The 13,976-nt window shown below is 48.8% G+C and overlaps 1 protein-coding gene across 1 annotated transcript in view; it reads left to right on the top strand.

The window, feature by feature from the left end:
* LOC144728799 (vitellogenin) overlaps nt 1-11,193 on the top strand; it is a 39,629-nt gene extending 28,436 nt beyond the window's left edge. The window contains exons 23-35 of the mRNA XM_078608459.1: nt 268-798; nt 1,252-1,308; nt 1,453-1,563; nt 2,400-2,600; nt 3,588-3,733; nt 4,918-5,056; nt 5,701-5,845; nt 6,327-6,507; nt 6,995-7,080; nt 7,320-7,402; nt 8,787-8,946; nt 9,825-9,986; nt 10,737-11,193. Of these exons, the coding sequence (XP_078464585.1) occupies nt 268-798; nt 1,252-1,308; nt 1,453-1,563; nt 2,400-2,600; nt 3,588-3,733; nt 4,918-5,056; nt 5,701-5,845; nt 6,327-6,507; nt 6,995-7,080; nt 7,320-7,402; nt 8,787-8,946; nt 9,825-9,986; nt 10,737-10,846 (2,112 nt within the window). The 3' untranslated portion in view covers nt 10,847-11,193. The remainder of the gene's footprint in view (nt 1-267; nt 799-1,251; nt 1,309-1,452; nt 1,564-2,399; nt 2,601-3,587; nt 3,734-4,917; nt 5,057-5,700; nt 5,846-6,326; nt 6,508-6,994; nt 7,081-7,319; nt 7,403-8,786; nt 8,947-9,824; nt 9,987-10,736) is intronic.
* The last annotated feature ends 2,783 nt before the right edge of the window (nt 11,194-13,976 follow it).

The following is a 13,976-nucleotide window of genomic DNA, read 5'->3' as shown; positions in this document are numbered from 1 at the left end:
AGCGGCAGCTGTCATTCAAAGTCTCGATCAAAACTGCGAAGTCGCCACGAGTGACTCTACATCTGTCTCATCCTCTGATGGACTCGTGTTTCGATGTTTGTGTCGTTTGCTCAGCGCCGTTGTAATAGCTTGTCATGCTATGGCACTGCAGAATGTGTTGCTATTATTATTTTGATGACAACCAATGTCACTGCATACCGATGACTTCAAATTGACTTTCAGACACACTGATGCTGCGCCGTTTCCCCAATTTCCAACTCCTCGCAGGACAAGAAAGCTAAAAAACCAGCCAGTTCTTCGTCGTCATCTTCATCGTCGTCATCGTCGTCATCGTCGTCGTCGTCCTCATCATCATCATCATCATCGGATAAGGCCGGCACAAAGAAGCCGCGCAAGTCCGGCACCGTGAACCTGGCTGCCAAGGGGGCCTCCAAGAAGCAGCGCGGGAAGCACTCCAGCAGCTCGTCGTCCAGCTCGTCGTCCAGCTCGTCGGACAGCTCCAAGTCGCCCCACAAGCACCGCGGGTCAAAGGGGCACCACGCCGGACACGGCGCCCCGCACCTGGGACCCCAGTCGCATTCCTCGTCCAGCAGCAGCAGTAGCAGCAGCAGCAGCAGCAGCGCCAGCAAGCCGTTCAGCACCGTCCGGCCGCCCATGACCAGGAAGCCCCGTCCGGCCCGCAGCTCCAGTTCCAGCTCCAGCTCCGACTCCAGCTCAAGCTCAAGCTCCAGCTCAAGCTCCAGCTCAAGCAGCAGCAGCAGCAGCGAGAGCAAGAGCCTTGAGTGGCTCGCGGTCAAGGTGCGTGCGCATGTCGCAGTGGCGGGCGTTTGGAAGGATTTTCACGCCGGAGAAGCGAATCGACGAAATATCGATTTTTGGGTTCGGCCACGTAATGATATGGGCACTTTTGTTGTTGTGAAGCCCTCCACCACCCAACACACTCAAACAACTTAAATTGCCACGTGCGCAATTGCTAATGCGGCGAATGTTATTGTTCGAGCTCAACGGCAAGTCGAAAGGGGTTCGCCGCGAGACCGAATCCACAAATCTATTGTGTATCGTACTGGCTGCGAAAAAAATCGACGTCTTTTCGGGCAAGGATGCGATATTACCGGTGCGGCGTGTGTCTCGCTCTCTTGCTGCACAACTGTGAGCTTGGTGCGAGAAACGCAGCCGACCGCCAAAATGAAATGTGTGCATATTTTCCTAACGCGTTGAGCGACCGAATAACAACCTCCTTATCATTTGCAGGACGTGAACCAGAGCGCATTCTACAACTTCAAATACGTCCCCCACAGGAAGCCCCAGGTATGAGGCAAACGAAGCCTAGCAGGATCTCACTGCAACAACGCATGTTGGTGATTTACACTCTGTACCGCAAAGTGCTTCCAGTTGTCGCTGAACACAAGGAATATTGATCGAGTCTGCAACTGGATCGCTGTGAGCGTGCAGACTTCCCGCAGACACTCTCCTGCCAGCAGCAGCAGCAGTAGCAGCAGCAGCAGCAGCAGCTCCTCCTCTTCCAGTGACAGCGCCATGACTGTCAGCGCCGAATCGTTTGAGGTGCCTTCACGATGTGCATCACACACACACACGCGGTGAATTCGCGTGTGAACGCTGCATAAAAAACGGTGCGCCGACGTGCGATCAGTTCGCACTCGAAATAAGTCACCTTAGATAGTAAGCGACAAGGTGTGGCACATTGTGAGATGTTGTCAGCTTGCAGGCTTTCCTGTGATGTCTCGCCACACATTAGGTCTTGGCTCCTCATCATCCCAAACTGTGCCACTGCCACACGAGAACAATGCGTGCACAATTCTGTTTTAATATTCCCGTGCCTGATCAATAATTATTATAATTACAAAAAGCTTCCCATGCGTGATCGCCGCCAGAATGCTTTAACATATCGTCACGACATTTCAGGAGCTACATGTTACTAATTGTGTTAACGTTGTTAGCAAGTAGATAAATAATACCTCTTATACCATACATGCACACTGGACTTGCCTTTCCCAGTGCAGCAGTTGAAACAACGGGGGCGAGTTTATGAAATCCCTTTGTCCACACAGCAGCATGAATGGGTTCACCACGGTCGATCAGCACATAGGTGTCAAGGTATCATCTCGAGAGGGATCTCCAGTGCCCCCCCCCCCCCGTCCCCATAGAGCAGGCCCTTCCACTCACGGTGGCATGGCCATCACGCGTAAGTAATTGCAGGGGCTGTGCCTGTACACGTCACAGCGCAGGGAGAGTGCCACCCATCGACTAGTTCAAGTTCAAGTTCATTTATTAGGTATAGCCCTGTGAGCCATTCGGCTCGGCAGAGACTGATGAGCCCCGTTCTGTGTTTCTTCTCTCTCTCTCTCCTCTCGTGTCACCGTGCCGACCGCAAACCGCAGAAGCACTCGAAGCCGAAGGTGGTGATCGTGCTGCGTGCGGTGCGCGCCGACGGCAAGCAGCAGGGCCTGCAGACCACCTTGTACTACGGCCTCACGTCCAGCGGGCTGCCCAAGGCAAAGATCGTTACCGTCGAGCTCAGCGATCTGAGCGTGTGGAAGTTGTGCGCCAAGTTCCGCTTGTCCGCCCACATCAAGGCAAAGGTAGCGCGTGCGCGCGTGTCTTCGCCGTGCGTGATGCGTGTACGGGGGAGTGGTGGTGCAGTGGTTGGCGCACTGCGCTCAGGGTTTGTTTTTCGCTTCATGACCAACATCGGTGACGAATATCTGAACTGGTCCTGGGCCTAGCCTCGGTCGACGCAGCTTCAAGTGAGTACCTGGTGCGGTGTGTGAACATCGGCGCAAGGGAGACAAAGGTGGCCGGGCGTGGCGTTTGCCGATCCACCCCCAACAGCCTGTGTAGGGTTCGCAGGGCCTCGTTACGTATATTTGATATGGGTAAAAGAACACGTCTGTGTGTATATATTCAGCACTTTGTTAATTGACATCTGGATAAAGGCCTCTCGCCATCCTGTCTCAGTCATGATTGTATGGCCACATTTTACCACACCGGAGTTATTTCATTAAAAAAAAAAACCTCAAAGTCATTCCCAGCTCCCAATGAGCACGGGGTGGCGGCATTCATCTGCCGCCTGCAGCCCTGAGGAGCCAGGATCGCGAGGAGTTCCGTTGCAAACGAGTGCCTTTGGATCAGTACGAGCGAGGCGGACAATGCCCTCTCTGCGACCCAACATAGATAGTTAATAAATAAATACATTGCCATGAGAATCACAAAGCCTGGGCTTTGCAGCACCAGTAACGCACACATGCCTGCATCTTGCTTGCGCTTGTGCATCTTACAGAGTTAGACTGATGGCCTTAATCTAAGTTGTCTTGTGGTTGTTGCTGTTGTTTGACTTGCATCCCACTGGGATGTTTGCACATTTTTGTGTACGGTGCTTTTTATGCAATATTTTACTATCTTTTCTTGGATTTTCTGTTTGCACTCAGTCACATATTCACTTTAAGATGTTTTCTTGTTCATTTTTTGTTTTTTGTTTGTTGCGGTTGCACCCGATTCAAGAGCCGAATGGCTCACTGGGCTATATACCTAATAAATGAACTTGAACTTGATCTTGATCTTGTATGTAGGCTGCAATCGGCTGGGGAAAGAACTGCCAGCAGTACCGCGTCATGCTGGAGGCATCGACCGGCAACCTCCAGTCGCACCCTGCCGCCCGCGTGGATATGAAGTGGGGCCGCCTGCCCAGCTCCTGGCAGAGAGCGAAGAACTCACTGTGAGTGCAGTCGACACACGCGCCCACAACAGCCACGTAGCTCTCTCCTCCTGCCCCTCAGAAGCTCGACGACCTCACAGCACGTGGAGGAAAAACGTCGGACATCGTGCCAAACGACGGCGGCGCAAACCGAAAACGCATCCGAGAGCCACGCAGCACAACGGGGAAAACGCTACGAAGCAAAGGCTGTCTCGTGCAGTATACATTAAATGGGACTTAACGCCTAATATCATGCTCAGACTTTGTAATTAATTGGATCGACCATTTCAACACGAAAACCTCTATCGATAATGTAAAAAAAAGTGAAAAAATCTAAGTGGTTTTCCGCTCCGTTCAGATCAGGGCATAGGTGGGACAAAGTCATTGTTATGCAAGTCCAAGTCGAGTCGCAAGTCATCAAATTCATGACTCGAGTCTGACTCGAGTCCAAGTCACATGACTCGAGTCCACATCTCATAGGTGGGACAAAGTCAGTGTTATGCAAGTCCAAGTCGAGTCGCAAGTCATCAAATTCATGACTCGAGTCTGACTCGAGTCCAAGTCACATGACTCGAGTCCACATCTCATAGGTGGGACAAAGTCATTGTTATGCAAGTCCAAGTCGAGTCGCAAGTCATCAAATTCATGACTCGAGTCTGACTCGAGTCCAAGTCACATGACTCGAGTCCACATCTCATAGGTGGGACAAAGTCATTGTTATGCAAGTCCAAGTCGAGTCGCAAGTCATCAAATTCATGACTCGAGTCTGACTCGAGTCCAAGTCACATGACTCGAGTCCACACCTCTGGATCAGGGTATCGTTGATTTCATTTGAAATCCCTACGCCAGTGGTGTAAATTCCACATGCCTTTAGCGGGGGTGAGTCTTTCCATAGGGACAACCACTGTTGTCTTCCCCGCAGAGTGGTACTCAATTCATTGCACCTCAAGAGGGATGTCTCCTTGAGCAGGTGTTGAACTCGCAGGCCTTGTCACTGTGACCCGCATCGTCTTACACTGTGTCGCCGGGCCGGATATAATAATGGTACACTCCGCACCTAACGCAGTTGTCGTTGATCTATAGGTGAAGGCTTGTGTTTGTTCAGGCAGACAAGCTGTGTCGTCACAACCACTACGCTGCTGCGGACATCCCCGCTTAATTCGTGACGGATGAGGCTAACTGAGAATGGCCGCATGTATTTCCAGGCTTCAGAACAAAGCCCCTGTGATCGCCTCCAAGTTGCAGATGGAAGTCATTCCAAAGAAGAGCCAGAAACATCAAGTCTCTGTAATTTTAGCAGCCATGACCCCCAGGAGAATGAACATCATCGTGAAGCTCCCCAAGGTAGGATTTAAAATAAAAGCATCAAAACGAAATCCTCGCGCCGGTTTTAGATGTTGGTTACAAATCCCTGAAACCAAACCGGAGGAGTCTTGAGGTGGGTGACTTTCATGACAATTGATGGCCTTGGGCCAGGACCTTTCAAGAACCTTGTGGGAATTGAATGGGAGCCTTGAGTTGACACACAACAGAGGAATGAGGAAACAGGTAGTGCGAGTGGGTGCCCGTGTGCTCGGGCCCACTACCATTTATGTTCCGTCCCAGTTAAGTTCTGGCAATCTGTGGGTTTACAAACATGTTTTTTTTTGTGATTTGGCAGTGTTACATAATACAGATACATGTTAAAATGTGTCGTCATTGTCCTTAATCATCAGCAGCAGCAGCAGCCATGATCTCTCCACTGCTGAATGAAGTCTTCCTTAAACGATAGCCATTCCTCGTGGTCACGCAATGTAACGATCCATCTAGCTCCGAGCCGGGAGCATACTCATTTAATCCAATAGCGAAGGATCAAGGGGAAATTATTAAAGAATGTTTCCCCTTTTTTAACGAACATCTATTTAGAAAGCCAAAGATGCTTTGCGTCGGTGTTTGCGAGGCTATGACATTTCCGCTCATCGCTTTTTGTTGTTTTTTTTTCCCAACAGGTCACTTATTACCAGCAGGGCATTTTATTGCCATTCACCTTCCCCTCACCACGGTTCTGGGATCGTCCCGAAGGATCCCAATCCGAGAGTCTTCCATCTCAGATCGCCAGCGCCTTCTCAGGCATCGCCCAAGACCCCGTCGCCTGTGAGGACCGCTTTCGAAATATACACCCTTGTTATGATAGTCCTCTCTGAAGTGTTTTGCAGACTGCACCATGTGTGGTCCGTATGTTGAACGTTTTTTTGCACCGTATGTAGCCAAACGTGCCAATCGGATGTGTGGGTTCAACACGATAGCCGAGATTTTCGCTCCATCTACTGCGAGCTTCTTCAGGAACTGAACTTGAGGAGCTCCCAAAACGTGGCGCAAAACGTCAGACAGCTGTAGAACACGTGGCACAAACCAACAACATAGCAGAGAGCTAAAAGTAATGTTACTTTTTTGTCCTTCAATTATCCAGTAAATATCTGTTTTTTAAAGAATATTTCGTCCAAATTTGGAGTTGCACCCAAACAGCCGGAACCACGTCACATCCTCTGCAGCGACAGTTGCAACTGACTGTACACAGATCGTGTAACGTGATGTTTTTTTTGTCCTTTCCCTCTGATGTGTCAATGTCTTGTAGCTGTGTGCGAGCTGAATGAACAATCCCTGACCACGTTTAACGGCGCCTTCTTCAACTATGACATGCCGGAGAGTTGCTACCACGTGCTGGCACAGGAATGCGGTTCCAAGCCTCATGTCATCGTTCTCGTCAAACTCGACTCCGAAAGACGTCTCTCTCTTGAGCTCCAGCTCGATGACAAGTATGTAAACAAGCCGCAACCACGCTTGTGTACTTACATGCGTTTAATGCAACGCACCGTGTAACAAATAACACGAATAGTAACGTTGTTAAATGTCTACTCAGAAAATCCGCACCGAGTCGTAAAGACTCATTTTTTTTCAGGATGATGCATTGGATTGTATTCTCAATTCCCATTCATGAGAGTTTGGCTTCACGTGGGAGGAAATCGAAGAGAACCCCCACAAAGAATATTGAAGGGGTGACGCTCGCCGCTGCCACCTCTAGGCAACACATCGCAGCTCCATGCCCCGTAACCCCCGGCAAGTCATTGTGGTCACCCCATCCAACAATCACTGACCAAGCTGAAAACCTAACCAAGCTTCCAAGATACAGAGGGAAGATTGGTTACGGGCATCTCTTTAGCTGTGCCACGCGTGTCAGCGTGCACCGATGTACTGAGGTATTCTGCTGGTGATTGTTGGGCCTCGGTTATTATTTCGTTACAGAAAGGTGAGGATTGCGAGCAGGAACGACATCAGAATCGATGGCGAAAAGGTGCCCCTGCGTCGTCTGTCCCAGAAAAATCAATTCGGTAAGACGACACTCGCACACCTTTTCGTACCGTCTTACGCGATCCACATGTTTCTTCTGACTATTTAAAATATGCATACTAAATGCAATGTCAATATCGCAATCAACACAAACAACGGAGGCGGTCACTTTCAAAGTAACGGATACACCGAGCTGTTAAATCATCCTATGAATACAGCATTACTCTCCTCTTGAACTTGGTGGTTGCTCAAGTTACGACATATGCACTTTTTCCGTCAGGTTTTCTGATTCTGGATGACGGAGTGCACCTCCTACTCAAGTATAAGGATCTGAAAGTGTCGTTCAACTCCTCATCCGTTCAGGTGAGAATGACAGTACCCTCCAGTCGCATTCACGTGAGCCCTCGGCAAGACGCAGGCGAGGCGGAATGAATGGGGACTCGTCTCAGTGGGAGCACGAGACGTGCAGAGACCCCCACAGTCTGGCCCCCTGCCATCTGTGCTGTCATCTATCTGACCCTATGACTCGTCTCTTCATAAAAAAATTAATCCGTTAAAACAAAGTTTTTCACTATAAATTCTTTATATGCGTGGCGGCTAGAGTCCTCTCGTCCTCTGGCTTGAGATGGCTGCCACCTATGGGTCAGATGATTGTCTGCCACCATTAAGCAATTGGTAATTAAATATTTTAAAAAAAATTCCCTAAACAGTGTAAAATTTTTGAAAAAAAAATTCACGAAAATTAATTGTCACGCACAACGAGTCTGTGTGCAAAATGTCAGCTCGATTGGATCACGGGAAGTGGGTTAAAAAACGACCGAAAGATTTGCACGGTCGTAAGCAAGCAAGCAAGCACGCAAGCAAGCAAGCAAGCGAACTTAATATAAAGGATTTAAAAAAAAGTCAATGTCCACGTTTAAAAGGCCGAATGCATCTACATTACGTTATGAGTTTAATACCTGCGGATTTGAATGGTTGGAAGTGCCTCGGCTAAACATGGCTACAGCATGGCTCCCATTAATGCTAGCACACACACGTGCTAAACTTTCATGCATCCATGCACATGTAAACACGCATCAATCTAATGTATCCAACCCCATAATTCCTCACTTAAACAACCGCTCCATACACTTGATACCACGAAAAATCCGTCATGCAAGACTTACCCGCTGTGGCCACTAGAGGGCGTCGCATGGTAAGTTTCAGACATCCACACCCCACAACAGATATAATAATAATAAGAGTTAACATCTTCTTGGTTCTTTCGGTAAAGTCACGTAGAAGGAAAGTAATAAAATAATAAAAATAAAACATAATAAAATAAATCTCACGACGTTTCGGCTACAACGCAAGCAGCCGTCTTCAGGTGAAGAATGAGACACTGCCAAGCTTGGAGCTGCTTGCGTTGTAGCCGCAACGTCGTGAGAATTATTTTATAATGTTTTATTTTTATTATTTTATTACTTCCCTTCTACGTGACTTTACCGAAAGAACCAAGAAGATGAATCCCTGCAGTCACGAAAGCTTTAAATCGAAATTTAAGAGTTAACACAGTTCTTGAATTGAGATAGGTAATGAGACATTCATCGCGGGCATTCGGGACGTAGATTCCAATGCAGGATCTGAGCGGTTTTGCCGGCTCAGCACGCTGCCAGCTGAGCCAGTTTACGTACAACACCCTTGGCAAATGCAATCACCGTGATCCGATTAAGCAACGGAGCCGTGTGTGTGGGTGGGGTGGTGGCAGGTTTGGGTGCCGTCGTCGCTGAAGGGACAAACGTGCGGTCTGTGCGGCCACAACGACGACGAGCTGGTGACTGAGATGCGCATGCCCAACCTGGAAGTGGCCAAAGACTTCACGAGCTTCGCCCACTCCTGGATTGCACCGGACGAGACCTGCGGTGGTGGTATGTGGCCTGTCCATCTCACACTTGCACACCAATAACCAGTCGGTGGAAGTAATAATGAATCAATAATGCCATTTATTTAGCCAGGAATGCTTCGTCGAGTCTTTTTAAGTGGGGGGTTTTTTTCTTCAGAAAGGGGCCTGGAAATTGGGACGATGGGCCAATTTCATTCACCAATGGCTGGCTGCATGTGGGAGGAAACTAGTAGCCGGAGAAAAGCCATGATTATGAGCGGGTAACACTAAATGCTCCTTACAAATGGATTCAATAATCCATTGCTGTATAGCCATCTCATTGTCATCTCACAGCCAAGGTCTACAACACTGGGTCCTCCTAGGCAGTCAAGCACTAACCAGGCACCACCCTGCTTAGATACTGATGAAATCGGGCACATTCATGGCGATTTAGTCATCGGTAAAAGTAAAGATAGAATTATCACCAGTTGATAATGTTACATCTGGAGATGATGCGAAATCGGTCACCAACATGGACCATATTAATGTGGCAATGCCATCTCTGGCTTCAGATCACCATCTCGAGATGAGTACAAGCAAATGCTCGTGTAGCGTGAGTGTGTGCGAGCGCTCTCGTGGAAAGTGCTCGTGCGCCGGTGAGCGCACCCGAGTTCGATTCCCGCTCACGGCCAACGCCATTGGCGAATATCCGATCCGGTCTTGAGCCTCCCCCTAGGTCGACTCGGCCTCAAACGAGTAACCGGTACAATGTTGAAACATGGCCGCTCGACGCACGCTCGCTCACAGCACTTGACTCCGACTGTCCGCTTAAAAGCTACGCGGAGGGAGGGGGGGGGGATCTTCATCTTTGTCTCTGTGTGTACTCTCGTGTGTGCTCTCGTGTGTGCCGACACTATGCATCAGCCTGCGCCCTGAGCCGCCAGACCGTGCACAAGGAGAGCACCTCCGTCATCAGCGGGTCTCGCGAGAACTGCTACTCCACCGAGCCCATCATGCGCTGCCCTGCCACCTGCTCAGCCTCCCGCTCCGTGCCAGTGTCTGTGGCCATGCACTGCCTGCCAGCCGGTGAGTAGCAGCTCCACCATAAACCATCATCGTCATCATGATTAGCCATGGTCAATCCGCTGCTGGATGAAGGCTTCCCCCGAAGCTGCTGCCACCTCTCAAAAAGACAAACAAAACGTGATGATAACTATTAGCCCATCAGGCCAGCGAAAGATACGTAGACAAGAGCTATAGATGCAGTGAGAGTAAAAATAATATAGACAGAAATAGAGATTTACTGAAATGGGTGAAGGGAGATGCAAACAAGAATAGTGATGAGGGACGTTGATTGGCTTTTTGATATTGGGTTTGCGATGTTTGTTTGAATATGAATTTGAGATATTGATGCAGAGCTATTTTGTAAAAGAATCTGAGGACACCTTGAGCTTCGGCTGCATGACGACCAAAGCTTATGACTAGCACCGCCACTGGATATAGCTACAGAAAATCTTGGAGAGGAAATTGTGTTTGATGAGCACCTATTAAGCTCAGCTCGCCAGTCCATGAGGGGTGGTTTTCACCAACTCCACATCTGGCCACCTTTGACTCCCCATAGCTGATAATTGTGCTCCATACCATTTACTCATTTAATGCTGATTCAACCAAAGGGAGGCCCTAAGGTGGATATGATAACCACCACTGTTGTTAACCATAGCCGGGAATTTAACTCGGTGGGCCCTGGGTTCGTAGCCCACGCTGCTGCGTTCCCCCTAAGACACCACGCACACACCTACACGTCATATTCATTGTTTCTTCCGTGACCATTCGCAGAGTCCGAAGCCATCTCCCTGGCCATGTCTGAGGGCCGTCCCTTCAGCTTGAGCGGCAAGAGCGAGGACCTCGTGACTGAGATGGAGGCGCATGTGGCTTGCGTCGCGTAGTTCGGCTCTCGCTCGAGGAAGAAAAAAACCAACCCCATGCAATCACCTACACCAACCCTCATTGATTCGAAAAAATGCTCACACAATGCCTAAACCTTCCAGCGGTCAGCTAACATTATTAATACTTTATATGTTTGGAGTAGTGCAGAGATATATTGTGTTGCTGTGAGTTTTTCCCAGTCTTAGTTCATGATTGTATGTGATTTAAGTGTATCTCTAAGAAGGAATAATCCACGGTTATATTACGTCCTTAAATGTAAACGCGAATGTAAATCATATTGTTTTTGTGTCCGGAAATTGTTTTGCCTTAACACTTGATTTTGAAATAAAAAAAAATTACACACAAACTTCACTCTCGCAAGCCGTTTCATTTCTGCAAACGCATAGTCACCAAAATCATCGGTCGAACATGTCCACACGTGCCATATACGTCAACCCCATATTTCAATGTGAATCAATGCAATACAACTGGTTTTCACTATTAGCAGTTAACCATCACATGCAGTCTGCCAGAATGCACATGCAACAATAATCACTGTCTTGCACATGGTGCAAAAGCATTGTTTTAATCATAATTTCAACTCAACGCGCCGCGCACTATTCGCTCTTGAAGAGAGAGAACAACTCAGATGTGCGAGGAACCACAGATAAGCGGTAGGGGGCAATTAAAGCAGTGAGCCAGGTGCCAAAACTTGTCCAAGCTCTGCGGTCCTCATATGTTAAGGGTGTTATCAGCCAAATAAAGGTGTTTACATGTGGGAGGAAACCAGAGCACCTGGTAAAAGCCAACACGTGCGAGGGGGCAACACTCTATCCCGTACAGATGGAATAAGTGGACTCCGCACTCGCTTGATCGCCTTCTGCTGACGAGCCAGGGCATGTGACACCTCCTCGACGCCCACGGCAGGGGAGTTTCACAACGTTTGTGTGATCCATCAACCCTCGCCTCCACAGTGCTGGATGACAGGTCACGTGCATAGCCACCACCATTTTAAAAAAGCTGCCCGTTTTAATTATGCGCCAGCCAACATGGGTGTGTTGATTTATCAGTAACATTCATTCGTATGAATGAGCATTTTTTTTTGTATTCGTGCAATTGATATGCCCAATATCAGGCTAATGTTTCATATAGGGTAATAAAGTGATTGAAGAAAACTAGACAAACAACATGGAAAAGAGAGAAACAATGCCAACAAGACTGTAAAAACGAGACAAAGATGACTTTGCTCAGAAAATTGTACTAATGTATATTGCCATGTGCCGAGTAGTGGGCATAGTGGTTTCTATACAGCACTATAACGCCGGTAAACCTCAGTTCGATTCCTGGCCATGGGTTACCATCAGTGACGAGTGGCATCTGAGCCGGTTTTGGCTGCCTGCACCATCCCACCCCCCGCCCCCCTCCACTTCCACCGTCGCCCATTCCATCAACCAATTCTCAACAGAATGGTCAAGTATGGGTAAACAAACCACGGGAGGCCATCATCCAGCAGTAGATTAGCAAAGAGCCGTACATTATTATTACGACAGTATTATTCCAATACCACCAACAACAACCGCCGTTCACCACTAAGTGCTGGTGACGTCACCATGGCGCTTGTGCCATGCTAGGTGCACTTTGAGGCCACGTGAAATGTCGAAGGACTGGTGAATGGAGGTCACGGAACAGAAACAGGTGCCATGGGTTGACCGAGATGACTGGCAGATGCGCCAACTGTGCTCCCTATTGTGCCAACTCTCTGCGTTTATTGTTGGGAGCGTCGCTCCTCTACCCTCTGTTGTTGCTGGAGGGTGACTGCCTCCAACTGCCCAGAAGCGTCCTTCACGAACATCCTCCACAGATGCCGATCTTGACACCGCTGGTACCAGTCATCGGCAAGTACAATGAGATTCCCATCCTTCTGTCCCACATCAATCCATCTCTTCTCTAGCCCGTGCCGTGTCTGCTTCGCCCCATCTATCCGGTCAAAATCGCCGAACAAAAATTCCTTGGGCATGCGGTGGCTGGGGATGCGGGCTACATGACCCATCCAACCGCAGTTTCGCTTGCCAGAGGAGCTCACTGATGGGCCTGTGTCCAAATCTTTCAAGGTTCTGTGAACTTCTCACACAATCCAGTCCGGTTAAATCCAGGATGGATCGTAGGCAGGCTAGCCTGAATATTTCAAACCAGCGCAGGTATTTTTTTAGAGGGTTCCACGTTTTGCAAACATAAAGAAGGGTATAACTGTGGCCGAGAATACCCGGAGCTTTATATGGAGCGACAGGTCAGGTATCTTACACAGTGTTATGCAGCTGATGAAAATATAATGCAACTTGACTGATGTGAGACCTTCGGTTGCCAAAGCGGTGCTGGCCCATATATGGAAACTTCTCCGCTCTCTCCGCAACTGCCTCATCAACTTATGGGGATTCGAGGGAGGGGAGCATTTGATGACATAAAACACCCAGGCAGGTGCTTAGTATTTGAGGGGCTGATGCTAAGTCCCTATTTCTTAGTAACATGCTCCAGGTTCAGCAGTAGCATCTCCAACTCCTCACAGTAGGCAGCAAGCCCCAGATCATCAGCATACATATGGTTGACCAATAGGAGGCCATCCCTTGACCGCACCCAAGCATCGATCAGCATCCCATTGTATCTACACCAGACGGAAATTTAACCGGTATATCTATGGATAGCTAAAACTACATGGTCGAAGGCAATGTTAAACAATGTAGGGGCCAGAGGACATCCCTGTCGCACCCCGAATCGAAGGTTCCGACACCCAGCCACGCAACTTCATTCGGGGCTTGCCCACTGCAATGAAGATCCTTAATTATTGTGAGCAGACGGTCAGTGACTCTAAAATCACGGAAAATAACGCAGAGCCCCTGGCCTATTTAGGGTATCATTAGCCTTGACCAGGTCAATAAAGCAGAGATGTGGGTCCTGTTGGAATTCTCTACACCTCTGCTGTAGCACACGGCCAAAGCAAATGAAATCTGGTACACGACTCCTCCGGTTTGAAACCGCGTTGGGGCTCCGCAACGCTTCTTCTCGGCGTGTCTGACAAAGAGATGTTGCCTTATTCCTACAGTGCAGTTGAACACATTCAAAAATATAACTTGCAGCCAACGTGAAGCTCCACCA

This window comes from Lampetra planeri, chromosome 30 (genome assembly GCF_965212315.1).
Source record: "Lampetra planeri chromosome 30, kcLamPlan1.2.h2, whole genome shotgun sequence".
NCBI classification, from domain to species: Eukaryota; Metazoa; Chordata; class Hyperoartia; order Petromyzontiformes; family Petromyzontidae; genus Lampetra; species Lampetra planeri.
This window is presented reverse-complemented; position numbering and strand designations above follow the sequence as displayed.